Raw genomic sequence first — 16,221 nt, forward strand, 5'->3', positions numbered from 1 at the left:
ACAGAGAACAAAAAAAGGACAAGATTAATAAAACCAAGAGTTGGTTCTTAGAAGAAAATATTAAAAAGATAAACATGGCAAGACTTATCAAGGAGAGCTGGTGATGTGATTTAACAAAATGGTATAAAACATAAGATAAACACAAAGTACTTGTATTTTTCAAATTATAAAATGCTATAAACTGGTACATATACTAGCCAGACACAAGACATTTGAAAATTTAGAAGAAATGACTGTTTCCAGAAAAACAGCAAAATTCAACAAAAATTGAAATAGACTAATGATATGAACTTTAATGGATTAATCTACACTTCACATACATAGGGGAAGGCAGTCCCAGCACATTTTTTCCATGTTGTATTTGTAAATAATTTCAAGTTTTCAGAACTCCCACCACAGTATGAAGAACATTCATAAACTCTTTACCTATAGGAACCTATTATTAACACTTTACCCCATTTGTTTCATCATTTATTTTTTGCTTATGGCTCATACTCACCCTCCCTCAGTGGAAAAATAACACTGATCCATTCATCTAAGAACTGATGATATTAGCAAAGGCCAGTTATAGTATAACATAAAAATATAAGAACTGGGCCTCCCTGGTGGTGTAAGGAGTTAATAAGCACAGCACTGTGAAACTATCTGCAGCCTCTGCAGCACGAGTACAATCCCTGGCCAAGGAGGTGACCCACATGGTGCAGCAGACCCCTCCTGACTCGCTGCTCCCCTCAGCCGTGTATTTCAATCAATCTGCCTGTTCTATTCCCCACCCTGGCTCTGGGGAATCCTCTTACTCCCCGCACCTCTGGCCTGTACCCCAGTACTTATATGCATAAATAAATAAATCTTTAAAAAAAAAAAGGCATACAGTCTAGAGAATGCTACTTAAATATATATGTATGTTTATGTGTATGTGTGTGTGTGTGTGTACTATCACAAAGGACAGTATCTAAATACTTGTATTTCCACAGAAAAAGGGTATTTTCTTACATAACCACAGTACAACTATCAATTTCAATATATATTACATTGACACAATAATTTTCCATCGCATTTCAATTTCATAAAGTAACCCAATGTCCTTATACCACCCCACCCCCTACAGACCTGCCTAAATTAAAGATCAAGTCCTGCATTTGTCATGTGTCTTCAGCCTTCCCCGAACCTGGAATAGTTTTAGGTATTTCATGTGGCACTGACACTTTTAAAGGATACAGTCCTTTTATTTTTAAGTAATCTGGTTCTTATTTGAGGCTTTCCTGATGTTTCATTATTACCAGATTTAGGTTATGTATTCCTGGTCAGAATCCTTCACAAGTGATATTGTGTCTTTCTCAAGGTAATACATCCAGAAGCTTAAGATACACATCTGTTTCAGCTCTTGCAATTCACCTTTAGGTACCTCCCAAGAGAAATGAAAATTGTGTCTACAGAAAGTCCCTAATAGTGTTCCTGATAGTCAAAGGCTTGAAGCAGCCCAAATGTTCAATTGGAGAAAAACAAAAAGTGGTATGTATTCATGCAATGTACTACTACCCACAATTGAAAAAGAAAAGTTACTGATGAATGAAACAACATGGATAAATCTGGAAACACTACACTGGGTGAAAGAAGTCAGGCACAAGAAAAAATACTGTATAAATCCATTTATCGATAGATTAAGTTCCAGTTCCATAATGATAATAATTTCAATCAATGGTTACTTCATAGTATTTGCTAGAAATGGACATGATCTGACAATATTCTTGGGTGATAGGAATGTTCTGTATCTTGATGGGGTGTGGGTTATGCAGATGTATACATTTGTCAAAACTGATCCAATTGATCTGTGTATTTCATTGCATCTGAATTGTCTCGATTCAAAAATACAAGAAACAAGTCACTATTTTCCTCCACAGCTGTAATAGAAAATAAACTTAACAATAACAAAAAGCATAAAACAACTTAGAAATTAATCTAAAAAAAATACCTACAACCACTTATAGAGAAAAATTTAACTCTATTAATGATCATAAAGAAATAAAGGTCTAGTATGTTTATACATGAAATGCTGGTAACAGCAATGTGAACATAGTAATTCTCCCCAAAGCAATTCACCACTTCAAATATAACTCCTACCAAAACACAGGATTCAATTGTTTCAAATATGATACAGAAAGGGGTGGTCCAAGAATAACTAAATCAATAAAAAAAGCAAAGGTATGTGATTCACCTTGATAGATAATGAAGATTTGTCACTAAATTAGACTATACTCTAATTGGACTACAGTACTGGGATAGCAAAAGATAACCAAAGGGAACAGAATGCCTTCATAGGCATAAAAGTCTCTTTTTAGAAGCAGGACCCACACACAAAGTGCTCAATACCTGTTGAATGAATGAATGGCAGGCCTTCCTGAAGGCATTTGCCACATCATAATTATGTATAAGTAATTTTGATGATTCTAGTAAATATATCGTTAAGTTTAAGGAAAGTAGGAAAAAATAGTGAGATTAAAACCTTTGTACCACTTGTTTGTATTTTAGAACATATGAACAAATAATATTATTTTGGAAGAAAGCACACATCTAAACAAATACTTGAAGGCTGACTGGGAAAGCACCTCAAACATACTCTAGGATAAATGCCTAAATTGGGAGTAGCTAAAAGTAAGATCTAAGAGAGAACATAAAAGAGTAATGGCATAAAATATAGCAAAAATAGGGACAATGAAAAGTATGGCATAAACTGAGTATGATCACTCCAATTCTGATGTCTCTAGAGAAAAAAGTCATGTTTTGCTTATTTCTTAAGTCGTAAAGGCCTTTTGATTAATCTAATTTTTACTGATAAACTGAAGTTCCAGAGTCAACTTTCCCAAAGCCACTCCACTGCAAGTTCTCTCACTCTCCAAAGCCTATGATCTTTCTGTATTGCTGTAGTTCATATTCAGTATTTTTTGGTCAACAAATGAAAAGAAAGGTGAGGAAATAGCACTGATCCATTCATTCAAGAATTGATTATCAGTGAAAGCTAGTTATAGTATAACATAAAAATATAAGAACTATCACAAAGGAGGAGAATGTTTACCTCATGATGTAGACACTTTATAATACAATGGCTATAGTATGGAGCTCTGAGTCAAAACATTTAAATATCAAACCTGGCTAGCCCATTTAATAGTTGCATGATCTTGGACAAATTATAAAACCTGTGTATCTCAATATCAACATTGCAAAATTAAATTAATATGAGTAAAATGAAATAATGTATGTACTATTTTTAGCCTGGTATAGAATATACTCTCAAACGTTAGCTGCTGTTACCATCTATTCTCCTATCTTCTTTCACCTATCAAATTCCAGAGTATTACACAGTACCTATATTCTTAATGTCTTCACCTTCTAATTACTCCTCAGTCTGCTCACTTGTAATTTCTGCTGCCCTCATGATGCCACTGAAACTGGCATATGGTTGTAGCAGAATTTACCTTTTTTGATTTCTCTGCTGTGTGTGGTACCTTTGACTGCTGCTTCTACTTGAAACTCCTTTGGCTTGTCAAATTACACACTTTCTTTTTCCAACTTTTTCTGAGTCTTTACTATGTTTTCTTTGCTCACAACTTAATTTTTGGTTCTAGTCTCAGTCTTCCCTTTCTACTCTTGGGAGATTTCATCTACTCTTACAGTTTTCAGCTAATTTCTACCAACTTTAACCTTTACTATCTTCTCCTAAATGCATTCCTTAAAAACCTCTATTACCTCTATACTAATGTAGAGAATGAATTAAGTTCATTTAAAAGTTGAATCTCTCTTCCTTTACATTCTAAAACATCCCATAAATAACTAAATCCAAACTTGAACACAGTATCTCCTTTGCCAAACCTCCTCTTCCTTTGTTCTTGATCTCACCTTGTAACACTGCTATCTACCCAGTCCTCAAGTTAGAAACCTGAATAACATTTTACTACTCCTTTTCTTTTACCTTCTTCTACCATCTCAGTTATTTTAACTCAAATTTCTCTAATGCATTTCTCCATCCCTGTAAGACTGCCTTACCTCAAGCTTTAATCCCTTACCTAGAATAACCTCCTAACAAAGCTTCCCAATTTCCATCTCGGTTCTTCCACAAATCAATCCTTCATACCACGGTCTCAAAACCAACTAAATTATCAGATAATCATTCCCCTGCTTACCACTGTATAGATTCCATTACAAAATTCAAGGTTTCCCACATGATATTTAACGATCTCTATGATTCTTCTATTTCCAAAGTCTTCAGTTTATTTCCTGCCACCACCTGCCTCCCATCTTATGCTTCAAGTGATACAGAAAGAACTGCTTTGAATTGTTTCTTGAACATAAAGCATGTTGTCTCATGTTTCCAAATATCTAGTTCATGCTATTCCCTCTTTGAAGAATGTTTTCCCTCTGCTCTCACTTCCCACCATGGAAAATATTACAGTATTTTTATCACTCTTTTTTTCTGGCTGCAGGAAACAAGGAGACTGTCCTGATTTCCGCAAGGTGGGGTTTGGTGGTTTTCCTCTGAATTCCCACAGTCCTTAGTCTATCTCTTTATGGGCATTTACTACAACTCTAAATGTAAATGAACTGTTTATATTTGCCTCTCACACAACACCGACCACCTCTAGTACAATAGCTCCCTGCTCTGTTCTTAGCAGTGATTTACTTATTAGCTCTTGCTTTGATTATGGATTAGAAAAGTTTCTGATAAGAGGTTAGAAAATGCAGAGCCCCGCAGTGACTGCGGAAAAAGAACAAACTGAACTGGGCAATAAAAAATTGCTTCTTAAACATATGTACAAATCAAATCCATAGCACAACAGCAAAAAGCCAATCCTTCAATTATAGCAGTGTATTTAAAGTAGTGCCCTGCCCACACCGCCCCTCAAAAAAAAGGAGGGGAGGAACACTCCAGGAAAGACACCTTCCTGAAACACAGGCATAGGAAAGTAGGATTTACCTTTCATAACCATGGAAATTACGCATAACCATTTGAAAAAAATTCACAGAAGTACTTAAGAGACTTGCAGGAAATAGATAAATAATAAGCAAGCCATTTCAGTCAAATTATTGGTGATAAACACTAACAGATCACTGGACCCCCAGTACCTTTGCTTAATTAGCATCCTATTGTTTTCAATCATAATGTATTAAAAGACAGTTACTTTTCTTAATCTATTAACAGTTTGGGCGCTTTTTAAGGGGTGTCCCATCTGTTAGGTCCATTTGCTGGTAGGTAAGAGGTCACCCTGTGTCCCTTTATCCTCCCAGTTTTTATTCTATTTGGCTGCCTCAGCAGTCTCCAATCAAATCACATGGAACTACAAACTCTGAAGAAAACTATGCTCTGGTGCTTGATCTAAATCAAACCTTTGCATATATATCTTTAATCTTCACTCTGATGTAAGGTTGTTCTTTGGTTCTCCTAAGTTTAGAATAGTCCACATATCAAATTTTATGAGACTTTTTCACCAAATTGACCTACAATTTTATGAATCCAACATGCGAAGGATTTATTAACACTGTGGTATATACTGTTTTCATATCTTAAACAGACCATTAGAAATTCAGTCAACACAATCTGTCCTCACAAATTCTGGAATAAATCATATGCTACACTTAATGAAGGTATACTATAAGAAACTACGTAAGTTGTATTAAAAATCACTTCACAGTACCTTTAACCTTCCGTTTCAATTCAAATTACAAATATTTCACCCAGTAAGTTACTACCAGACTAGCAGGTTAGCCATGCTGCAACAGAAAGGAACATTGGAAAATTAAGCTACACAAGTAGGTTCAGGCCTGTAACATGAGGGTTTAAACTTATCTATCAGGCAAAAGGGAGTCTTTGAAAAGGTTTTAGCAAGAAATTGACATAATCAAAGTTGTGTGTTAGTCACTGTGCAGAATGAACTGCGGAATTTTTAAGTGCCTATATAAATTCTTCACTTGGATATTCCACTTGCATCCAAACAGTTCCTTCTCCCTTCAAGCTCTCTGCAACTCTTTCATTTCTTTTTGAATACCTCCAATTCTTATTATTATCCAAGTTTTAAAAAATTGAATTTTCTTCTCATTAATCTTTATTTCACAGATTCATAACAACAGAATTTATTCTTTCCAAGATAGGATGCTGCAAGAAAATAGCTACTTTATTTTGTCCACCACAATCCTGCACTGAACACAACACATAGAAGCATCTCTTGACTCTGAGATGGAGGAGTGAAAGAGGATGTTGAAGAACATGAGATGATTACAGGCAAACTAATACCAAGGTCTGTTCTGTCTAATGTATTATTGTACTGCCAGTTTGCTAATCAATCACCAAATCAGATCATTTACTTCCTCAAATCTGCTCAATCTACCTTCTTCCTATCTATTGCCAAGGTAAATTCTTGTTATGACAAATCTCAATTATTGTAATTGCTTTTATTTAATATTCATCCCTTCAAGTCTCTCTTCTTGAGTTATATCTAGCATAATAATATCAAAATAACATTCTCAAAATACCACGTTCCCTTGCTAGATCTTTACTAACTCCTTGGTTTAGCTTGCAAAACCAGTCACAAACTCACAGTATACCTCATACTTTCTACACAGGCTTGTCTTTTTATTACTACTTCCACCCATATCAAGAACATTACTTCTTTTATTCATAACTCTTTCTTCTTGACAATCAAGTACTAAGTATTAAGTACCAAAACACACACACACAGCATTATCCACATCAGTGGTACCAATACATCTTATTTCATTTCATGAATCACTTGCATTTCACAAAAGGATAACTTATAAACCACACATTGTTTCTTTTAAACTAAAGTCAAGTCTTCTCTGACAACTCCAGTCTTAATTTTCCCCTCCTTTAAGCACTTACTAAATAATTCAACATTTTTATCATTCATTAATGATCAAATCAGTTATTAGAAGGTTAGAAGTATCAAAAAATCTCCAACTTGATCTAATTTAGTAATAATGACTGAAATGCACAAAGAATATCCCAAACTTAGTAAGAATCTCCAAGGTCAGAGTCCTAAACATGAGCATCTTTTAAAGGTTCATGAATAATTTACCACCCATTGTTTGTAAAGGTAACCAGTTAGTCCCATTTTCATATAAGAAAACATTAAAAATTTTACTTAAGGTCATCTACCAACCTACTGGCAGCAAAAGCAGTGATTAAGAGCACAGGTTCAGAATTAGCCAACCTACTTAGGTTCTGGCTTAATGCTTACTAGTTGTGAGAAACTGGAAAACTTAGTTAACTTTGTTGGGCCTCTCCTCATCTTTAGAATGGGGTATATAGCTCAAAAGAGTTGTAATGGGGATAAAATGAGTTAGTGTATATAAAGTACTTAGAATAGAAATAAGCACCCATTAAATGTTCGCTATTAATAATGCAATGAATTGCAACTCACCTCTAACTTATTTTTTGGCCCATTACACTTGTATCTTTATTTTGACAACAGCTTGCATACACTCTTGAGGGCAGAGCTCAAATTTCCTGCCTTTTCAGTATCCCCCACCACACCAAATACATATTATTAAAAATAATATTTTCAACAAATTTATGGATTCCTATTTCTGAACTCTGACACCTTGGTCATCGTACCTCTACGGAAGTAACCAGAGTTAATGAATAAGAAGTTATGTAATAGGGCTTACAATGAGCAAGGCATTGCTTTAATATTTTCTCCTGTCCGATTACAAACATTCCATAACAAGAAACGCAAGATTACCTTAGTAATCTACGAGCCACATTAATGCTACAAAACATTTAATAAAGCTGTGTTACTTTTATGTAAAATGACTTTAGTGCTTCATTACAAAAATAAGTCCTAAATGAAATCAAATTTTCTTTCAAAAAAAAATCTGCCTTTGAAAAATAAGTTTATCCCAAGAGATGAACATTCTTACTTCCAATCTACTTGCAACAAAGACAATTTTATTTTTTGAAATTACTTTAAAATATGGCCTTGAAAAAACAGATAACACAACCGGCACGATCTACAACATGCACATGTATTTTGAACACAGCATTTTGTTTCTTTTCCAGTTATATATAAACTACTAAAGGAAAGTATTTCATACATGAGTCTAAGGGATAACTTGAGAGAATTAGCACTGAAATTTTTAATAAATTTCCGACTTTTTTCTCTATTCAGATCACTGAGAAAAATGAAAAGAATAATATAGGAGTTCATGAACAACTGAAAAATTAAATAATCACCGTCCCCCAAAGGTAAATTATGCATTGGTATCTTTTGCTTTTTATCATTGTCTATCAACCCCACAACTACATCCATTCAATATATCCTCAACTGTTTAATAATCCAAAAAGGTAATTATGAAACAGGTCTTTAAAAAAATAACAAAGAATATTATAGTTTTATTTCCCATTTTTGTATTAGATACAAGTACTTGAGTTTTACACAAAGATATTTTATCTTCCCACCGTACCTTCTTTCACAGACCTTCTCCTATGTACGCAGTGTGGCTTCATCTAATTTGCCTGAGTGAATTTTATACTGTTTTTAACAATTTAACAACATTTCTTGTAAGTACTAGGGATTCTTTAGGACATATATCCCAGAGCAAAGATAAACTTTTCTTTCCAAAGTTTTTGACTGTAAATTCCTCAAGAAATTTTCTAGTTCAGATATAACTGACATATTAGTTTCAGGTGTACAATATAACGATATAACAATATAACGATTTGTATGGACTACAATATAATCACTACAATAAATCCAGTTAACATGTATCACCATACAGCTATAAATATTTTGTTTGTAAGAAGACCTTTAAGATTGACTCTTTTAACAACTTTCAAACATGTAAGAGGAACAGTATTGCTAATTGTGACTATGCTGAAATTACATTCCCAGAACAAGAAAAACTTTTTTTTTTTTGGTCATCAAATAACTTAGAGAGAAGACTTATTTTATTATCTTATTTATTTTGAAAATTATTTTATCCACAACAGAAATATAATAGATTTAGCTTTTAAAAGGTTACAGAAACAAAGCAAGGGGAAAAAAAAATTCTCCAAATAAAAGATAATTGGGATTTTCAAGGACATTTTCAATCATTTTTTTTTTACAATCATTATTTTAAAAAGTAAAAAGCTGCTTACATATTTTTCTAGTTTCTTTTTTCTGCTCATAAGCAAGAAACCAATAAAATTATCTTCAGAGAAAAATTAAAATACAGTGTACAGAGATTTAAAAAATTCAAAAACCAAGAAATTGCCAATTAAACCAATGAAAACTGGGTGATATGCTCAGAAAATTACTAAGGTCAAAAAGACCAACAAAACAAATCACCTTGATTTAGACATCTACTCTCTACTAGTGTGGCTGCCCCTTAATACTACTCTGCCTCTGAAGTCTGTTCCTTCCAATCCATTTCATCGCCATGAGATCTAATTAAAGGATCAATCTGATCCCACTCTCCAGTTTAAACTACTTCACTGGTTCATCCATCCCCTCAGGTTAAAATGAGAGTTCATTTTCACAATAATCAAATTTCTTCAAAGTCTTATTCTAGCCTCCCTTTTTATCTCTTCTCACATATATTTTAGATAAACTCACTGAAACAAAAATGTTTCATCTTGAACTAACTACCCCGAAAACCACTTTATGGATGAGAACTGAAGCTCAGAGAAATAGCTTCCCCAAGGAACTACACTAGTGATAAAATCAAAACTAGGAAAGAAATTCTTCCCTCAGTGTTCCTAAAAACTTTCTCTATTATTAACTATTTCTTTTACATTTGTCAAAAATTAGAACTCCTTAAACGGCAGGCTCCTCACATTCCCTCTAAACAGAAGCTTCAAGATAATCTTTTTGAATGCAGGAAGAAAAGAGTAACTTTTTAGTCTTGAAAAATAATTTTAACCACTCTGGTAGAGGATGTGATAATGAAGGAGGCTATGAATGTGTGCAAGCAGAGAATATAAGGGAAATCGCCGTACTTTCTGCTTGATTTTACTGGGAACCTAAAACAACTTTAAAAAATATAGTTTTTTAAATGAGTTAAACTGTACCAAGAGTATATAGGGACATACTTGGTCTGAAGAACAACAATAACAAGGGCTACACAACCAGAAACCCAAGGAATCTGTGTGTTCCACAAACAGTGAGGGTTACTTCCAGCACAATGTGACTCATGGTAGTTTATGTGTGCCCAACTAAAGTAGATTTGGGGATTATACTATTTAGTTTGAACTAAACTGATTCTCAAGTAATGAGAAGTAGCTTTGAAAAAAAGCTTGCAAAGACTGCAAAAATTAATAATGCAAGCACAAGTCAACAAAAAAAGGGCAAAGTTAAGACTTCTAACTAGTACAAGCTAGTCTTCATCCACATTATGATAGAAAATAATCTAATCAATCACATAGTTCTCACCAAATATTAATACCATTTTAAATGATAACAAAATGGTACTACAAACAGAAAGTAATATATTCTTTACTTTCCTTCTCATCTTTCTTAAACATCTAATTTGAGTAATTTTTTTACATATACTAATATGTTAGTTGTATGCTAACACTACTATTGGTACATGTATATAACTTGTAAACAAGTAACACATATTAAAGGTGTATGCACAAGGTTTTACTGATTAGAGGACACACTCAAAAAAATTTTAATAGCCCCTGCTTAAAGCACATACCAAATCTTTTTTCCTCTCTATGCTGATGATCAATCTTCCAGGTTGCCAGATCTGAAGGGGGTGTTTTAGGTGGCATAATGGCCACCCAGAGATGTATGAGTCCTAATCCCTTACATGGGAAAAAGTTCTTTGTAGATGTGATTAAAGATTCTGAGATGGAGAGATAATCCTGGATTGTTTGGGTGGGTCCAATTGTAATCACAAAAGTCCCTGTAATAGGAGGCCAAAAGATCAGAGTCATTAGTAGATGTGAGACCTGAAACAAGAGGGTGGGATGTAGGCAGCCCCAGAAGCTGAAAAAGTCAAGAAACAGATTCCTCCCCCAGAACCTGAAGAAGGAACCCTCCTCTGCAGACACCTTGACTTTAGTACAGATCCATTAAGAATTATTTTGAACTTCTAACCCTCAGAACTGAAAGATAATAAATGTGTGTTGTTTCAACTCTCTACATTTCTGGTAACTTGTTACAGCGAAGTCAGGAAATTAAAGTAGGTGATTCCTAGGATGTGACCATTGAGTACTAAAACCAGGGTAAGTTAGTGATCCTATTTTCAGGTTTTCAATACCCGTAACAACAGCTAGTATGTGATAAACATGGGAAAAATCTTTGTTGCATGATTGCATGATGAAATGTATAGAAAATATACACTTATTGTCTTATAAAGATCTATCAAATCTATTATCTCATTTCAACTTCCCAAGAACCCTGTGAGATATGAATTAGTTTTTTTCACTTTTAGGATATCAGAACTAAAATAAAAAATAATTGTATATATGACACATCCAAAGACACATGTCAACTAAGCACACATCCAGTGAGACATATCTAGTAAGTAATGGAACTACATCTAGAATACAGGCCTTCTGACCTGTAGTCAAAGGATCATAGCAGTCAGGGGGGTCTATGCTCTGTATCAGTATGCCTAGGCTCAGAACCAAGGTCTAAACTTAATCTCCGATTTCCTCTAGCCAAATTACTTCACTTCTCCATTTCCTCAACTATTTAACACAAAATGAAGTTAAAATAATACTTACAGATCTGTGGTGAAAAATTAAGATGCAAAAATGTATAAAGTACCACAGGCTTGACACAAAAATTACTAACAAATATTAGCTATCAGTATTTCTCTGTGCTGCTGCAGCTACACTACATATATGCCTAAAATAGTATTAATAAAGAATGACACAGAGTATGCAAAAGGAAAAAACAGCAACCAGAATGAATAGTAAGATGAGTAGGATGGTGCTAAAGATGGAGCTGCCATATGATCCAGCAATCCCACTCCTGGGTATTTACCCAAAGGACACAGAAAAATTAATTCAAAAGGGCACCTGCACCCCTATTTTTACAGCAGCACTATTTACAATAGCTATGCTATAGAAACAACCCTAATTCCCAAAAATAGATGACTGGATCAAGAAGATGTGGTACATACACACAATGGAATATTACTCAGCAATCAAAAAAGATAAACTCATGCAATTTGCAGCAACATGGATGGAACTGGAAGGGATTATGCTTAGCGAAATAAGCCAGAAAGATAAAGAAAAATACCAATGGTCTCACTCATAGCAGGAATTTAGAAAACCTAAATAAGGGACCAGGAAAAAGACTAATTATAATAAAGTAAAAATTAAAATCAACAAGCAACTATAAACCAGAGACACAACGGGGGTGGGGGGGTAAGAAGGAGTAGAATGAAACAAGGTGGGTGGGAATTGTATGGGGACTATAATCATGACGAAAATGCACACATTGTGCAAAAATGAAAAATGATGTAAAAATATATAAAATAAAAAAATATATTAAAAAAGATGAGTAGGATGGGTTTTCTGTGAAAGTAATCTAAAGTTAGGACTCTCACTGAATAGAAAAGGAAAGGGGAACATAATGAAGATAGATAGTACAAAAGGTGATACCAAAATTCAGTAATATTATAAGATGAGGAAGAAGAACCTCAAAAACTAGAGTATTGTATAAATACATAGCCTTCATAAATCCACAAAATGGTATAACTATTTTTTTAAAGATTTATTTATGCATACAAGAACTGGGGTACAACTGAGGTGCGGATGGTGAGAGGATTCACCAGAGACAGAGTGGGGAACAGAATAGGCAGATCTACTGAAATACACTGCTGAGGGGAGCAGCAGGAAAGACAGGAGAGGTCTGCTGTGCAAAGTGGGTTAGCTCCCTGGCTGGGGATCGAACTCGTGCTGCAGTGGCTGCAGATAGCTTCATAGTGCTGTGACTTAGCCCCCTGCACCACCAGGGAAGCCCAAAAATGGTATAACTTTAAAAAGAAATGGATCACACAATTTTGGGACAATTATGAATGGCAAAGCAGACCAAAAACAAAGCTACTAAGAGGAGCTTATCAACTCTTCTCCAAACCTGTTTTCTAACTCTAAAGTGGCTTTAGGTATGCATCAGTTAAGTGGCAATGGAGATGTTGGGAAATGGTCTAACAGAACAGACTGTAGCAAGTATAAGACCTCCAGCTGTGTCAGTGCTGTAATGTCAGTATTTCAAGAGTCTCAAAAGGCACAACATACCCTTTTTGTCAATCACCAGCACACTACTCCTCTTCTCCAATCTCATAACACCCATGTTCCCCCCCCCCAAAAAAAACCTGATTTTAATGCCTTTTAATAGCTTCAGTAAAGAATAAAATGTCTCTAAATGTGGCAGTCCAAACAAATCTCAAAATACACTAACTCAATTGTTTGTTAAGGAAAACTTTCTTAAACTTTTCATTCTCTTAAATCCTCATCAACCCACCTTTCACTGTGGGAGTTAAAAAAAAACCTTACAGGACTTTATGAGTACATTTTCAATATTGGGCTGATGTTTATCTCTAAAGGGTCATAATCTCCTCACTATCGCTAATGAATAAAGTTGAGAAACCATACTGAAGTTAGCTTTAGCAAAAGACAGTCAGAAATTACACAAATAGACACACAGTTGATTTAAATCCACAAATGATTTTTAGAACCACAGTGTGATGTCTAATCTTTACCACCTAACTAAATTTAAAAAAATGTTTAAGGGTACAAACTTGCAACTAGTAGATAAGTCAGCCCTTGTGACCTAACATACAGTATAATGAATATAGACAACAACATTGCATGAAACCTTCCAACCTGATGAGATGCAATCTTAATTATTCCCACCACAAAGAAAGAAATAACATTACTTGATAGAGGTCTTGAAGATGACAATCATATTACAGTATGTAAATGTATCAAATCAGCATGTCGCAATACCTGAAATTTACATTGTTATCTGTCAAGAATATTTCGACTTAAAAATAAGAGAAACTGGTGTGTTTTAAATGTGGATGAATGCTGTAACCTTTCTGCCCTGTCAGTCATTTCAGGAAGTGCTAATGAAGAATAACATGGTCTAAAGATGGGCAAGACCTTGCAGAAAGATAAATTATCTACAAACAACTAAGCAGTCATCAATAGAAGATGTATTATGAATACAAGGTTTCAGTATCTCATCTATAAATTTAAATTTAAAATGGGGTGAATGGACTCACTCCTACATGCACTTCTTGATCCAACATGATACTAGAAAGTAGAAGGTAGGGGATGACAATGGTCTTATTAAATGGGTCTAGAATGAGACAAAATTTCTTGTTCTCTAAAACTTCCACCAGCCTTCCACTCAAAATTAGCTAAACCAGCTTTTTCTTTTCCCCTTATTTCTGTGTTACTTAATGTCAGCAATAACTCGACAAACTTCAGTGTCTTCAGCATCCTTCAGACACCCGCAAAAATTAAAACATTGTTTTTGCAGAAACAAGTTAAACAAGAGACTTGGCTTATCTACATTTTAATATCGCAAACAGCAAGTCCCTTCCACTGAAGAAGTATCTTTTCTGCCAGTAAACGTCACACATCTTAGAAGAAATTCCCAGGGTGGAAAGAATGGCTTTTTCAAATACAACCATAGCAGCCCTTTGACTGATAAATGCTCATAGCGCCCCTCACCCCCGCCAAAAACAAAAACAAATGTAGCAGGGATGAAAAAGAAACTCCACGAGGGGCAAAGCACTCTTCCGGCCTTCAAATAAGGGACTTTTCCTCCCATAACTCAGGAGCACTAGCCAAGCCACACCACCACAAACTATGGTGGTCACTACACCCAAGTCACCCTGTTTACTAAACTAAGGGCTCCCATCACCTACCCCTTGAAAAAGCACTTCATAACGCCCCTCCCCCAAGTTTCCAAAGCAGCAGCCCCAAGCGTACCTGAGGCCAGAGAGACTGCGAGAGGGAGGCAGGAGAAGGGCAGGCTTGTCCACTACTCTCACCCTTCAGACGACTCACGTTTTTTAAATCGCAGGTCGAGAACCTATGGCATCCGACGAGCTGCTCGTCCTCGCCACACTACGCAGGCAAGTGACTGGCAGCACACCTGGGCGACTTACCTGGCTTCTAGCTTCAACACCACACCAACACAGCGCGGTATCCCAGGGGCAGGGTGACTGAGCACAAAGGCACTCAGGTGGTCCCTTTCACCCGGCACCTTTTCCCTCTCACTGAGCCCCTGAAAATTCCAAAATACAAAAGGAAACCTCCCGCAGAGTGCAGCCGAGCCCGTCAACGCAAGAGGATCAGAGGAATCGGCGTGTCGCTCCACTGGGACTTCGGAGACCGGCACCCCAAAAGCCAGGGGACTTGGGGGTGTGACCTGGGCTGCTCCTTCTTCCCCCGACCCCCTCCCGGGGAACTCCCGACTTGTCGCGGCTACTCACCAGACCAGCGAGCAGAGAGAGAGGCAGGAGACCAGGGCCAAGGCCCGCTGGTACTTCTTCATCTTCTCCTCCTTCTTCCCCCTGCCAGAAGGCGGCACATCCTCCCGGCAGCCGCCACTGCCTAGGCCAAGATGGAGGAACCGGAGCAGGATCGAGAGAATGGGACCGAGAGTCCGAAGGGCTGCGGCGCCGGGGGAGCGGCTCCTCAGCGGCTCGCGGGCTGGCCGCCCTCCGAGCGGGGCCGACGGCGGTGCCGACCCGGGGGCCTCACGGGAGGACTCCCGCGACTGCCTGTGTTGCCGCGGCCGCTGGCTCGTCCGCGCCCGCCTCCTCCAGCCGCCGCCGCCGCCAGTGCCGCCCCATATCCCCCCAGCCCGCCCCGGCTCTCGCTCCGTGCTGCCGGCGACCAACGGCCGCGGCGAACTCGCTCCAACAGCCAATCGCCGACGGGGCCGCGACACCTCACACACCGCTGAGCTGGAAGCGGACGCGTCACCCACGTCCCGCGGCGCTCGCGCCCCCACCAACCTCCGCGCGGGCCACGCCCCCTCCGGCGTCCCCGGCCCTGGAGCCGCAGGGAGGAGGACACAAAGCGCGAGGCCCGGCGTAGTCACCGCCCCGCCCACCTTAAGCACCGCCCAGTCCGAGGCTCGCGTTCAGGAAGTCGGAGAGGAACCCTGGGACGCTCAGCCTTCTTCCTTACAATGGCCCGCCCCCTCGCCCTGGGCGCGCGTAGGCCGCGCAAGGCCCCCTGGGAGTTGTAGT

The 16,221-nt window shown here is 37.3% G+C and overlaps 1 protein-coding gene across 4 annotated transcripts in view; it reads right to left on the minus strand.

Annotated features, from left to right (window-relative positions):
* The window catches only part of SUCO (SUN domain containing ossification factor), a gene marked incomplete at both ends in the record, with an annotated part of 70,110 nt that extends 54,577 nt beyond the window's left edge, over positions 1 to 15,533 (minus strand). For 3 of the 4 annotated variants that reach the window (XM_084251010.1, XM_084251008.1, XM_084251007.1), the window contains one exon: positions 15,457 to 15,518. In XM_084251010.1, the coding sequence (XP_084107136.1) occupies positions 15,457 to 15,518 (62 nt within the window). Of the gene's footprint in view, positions 1 to 15,456 lie in introns of all 4 variants that reach the window. The other variant, XM_084251009.1, reaches the window with a different exon arrangement.
* Between the last annotated feature and the right edge of the window lie 688 nt (positions 15,534 to 16,221).

This window comes from Talpa europaea, assembly GCF_964194135.1.
Source record: "Talpa europaea genome assembly, chromosome: 12".
Classification (NCBI taxonomy): Eukaryota; Metazoa; Chordata; class Mammalia; order Eulipotyphla; family Talpidae; genus Talpa; species Talpa europaea.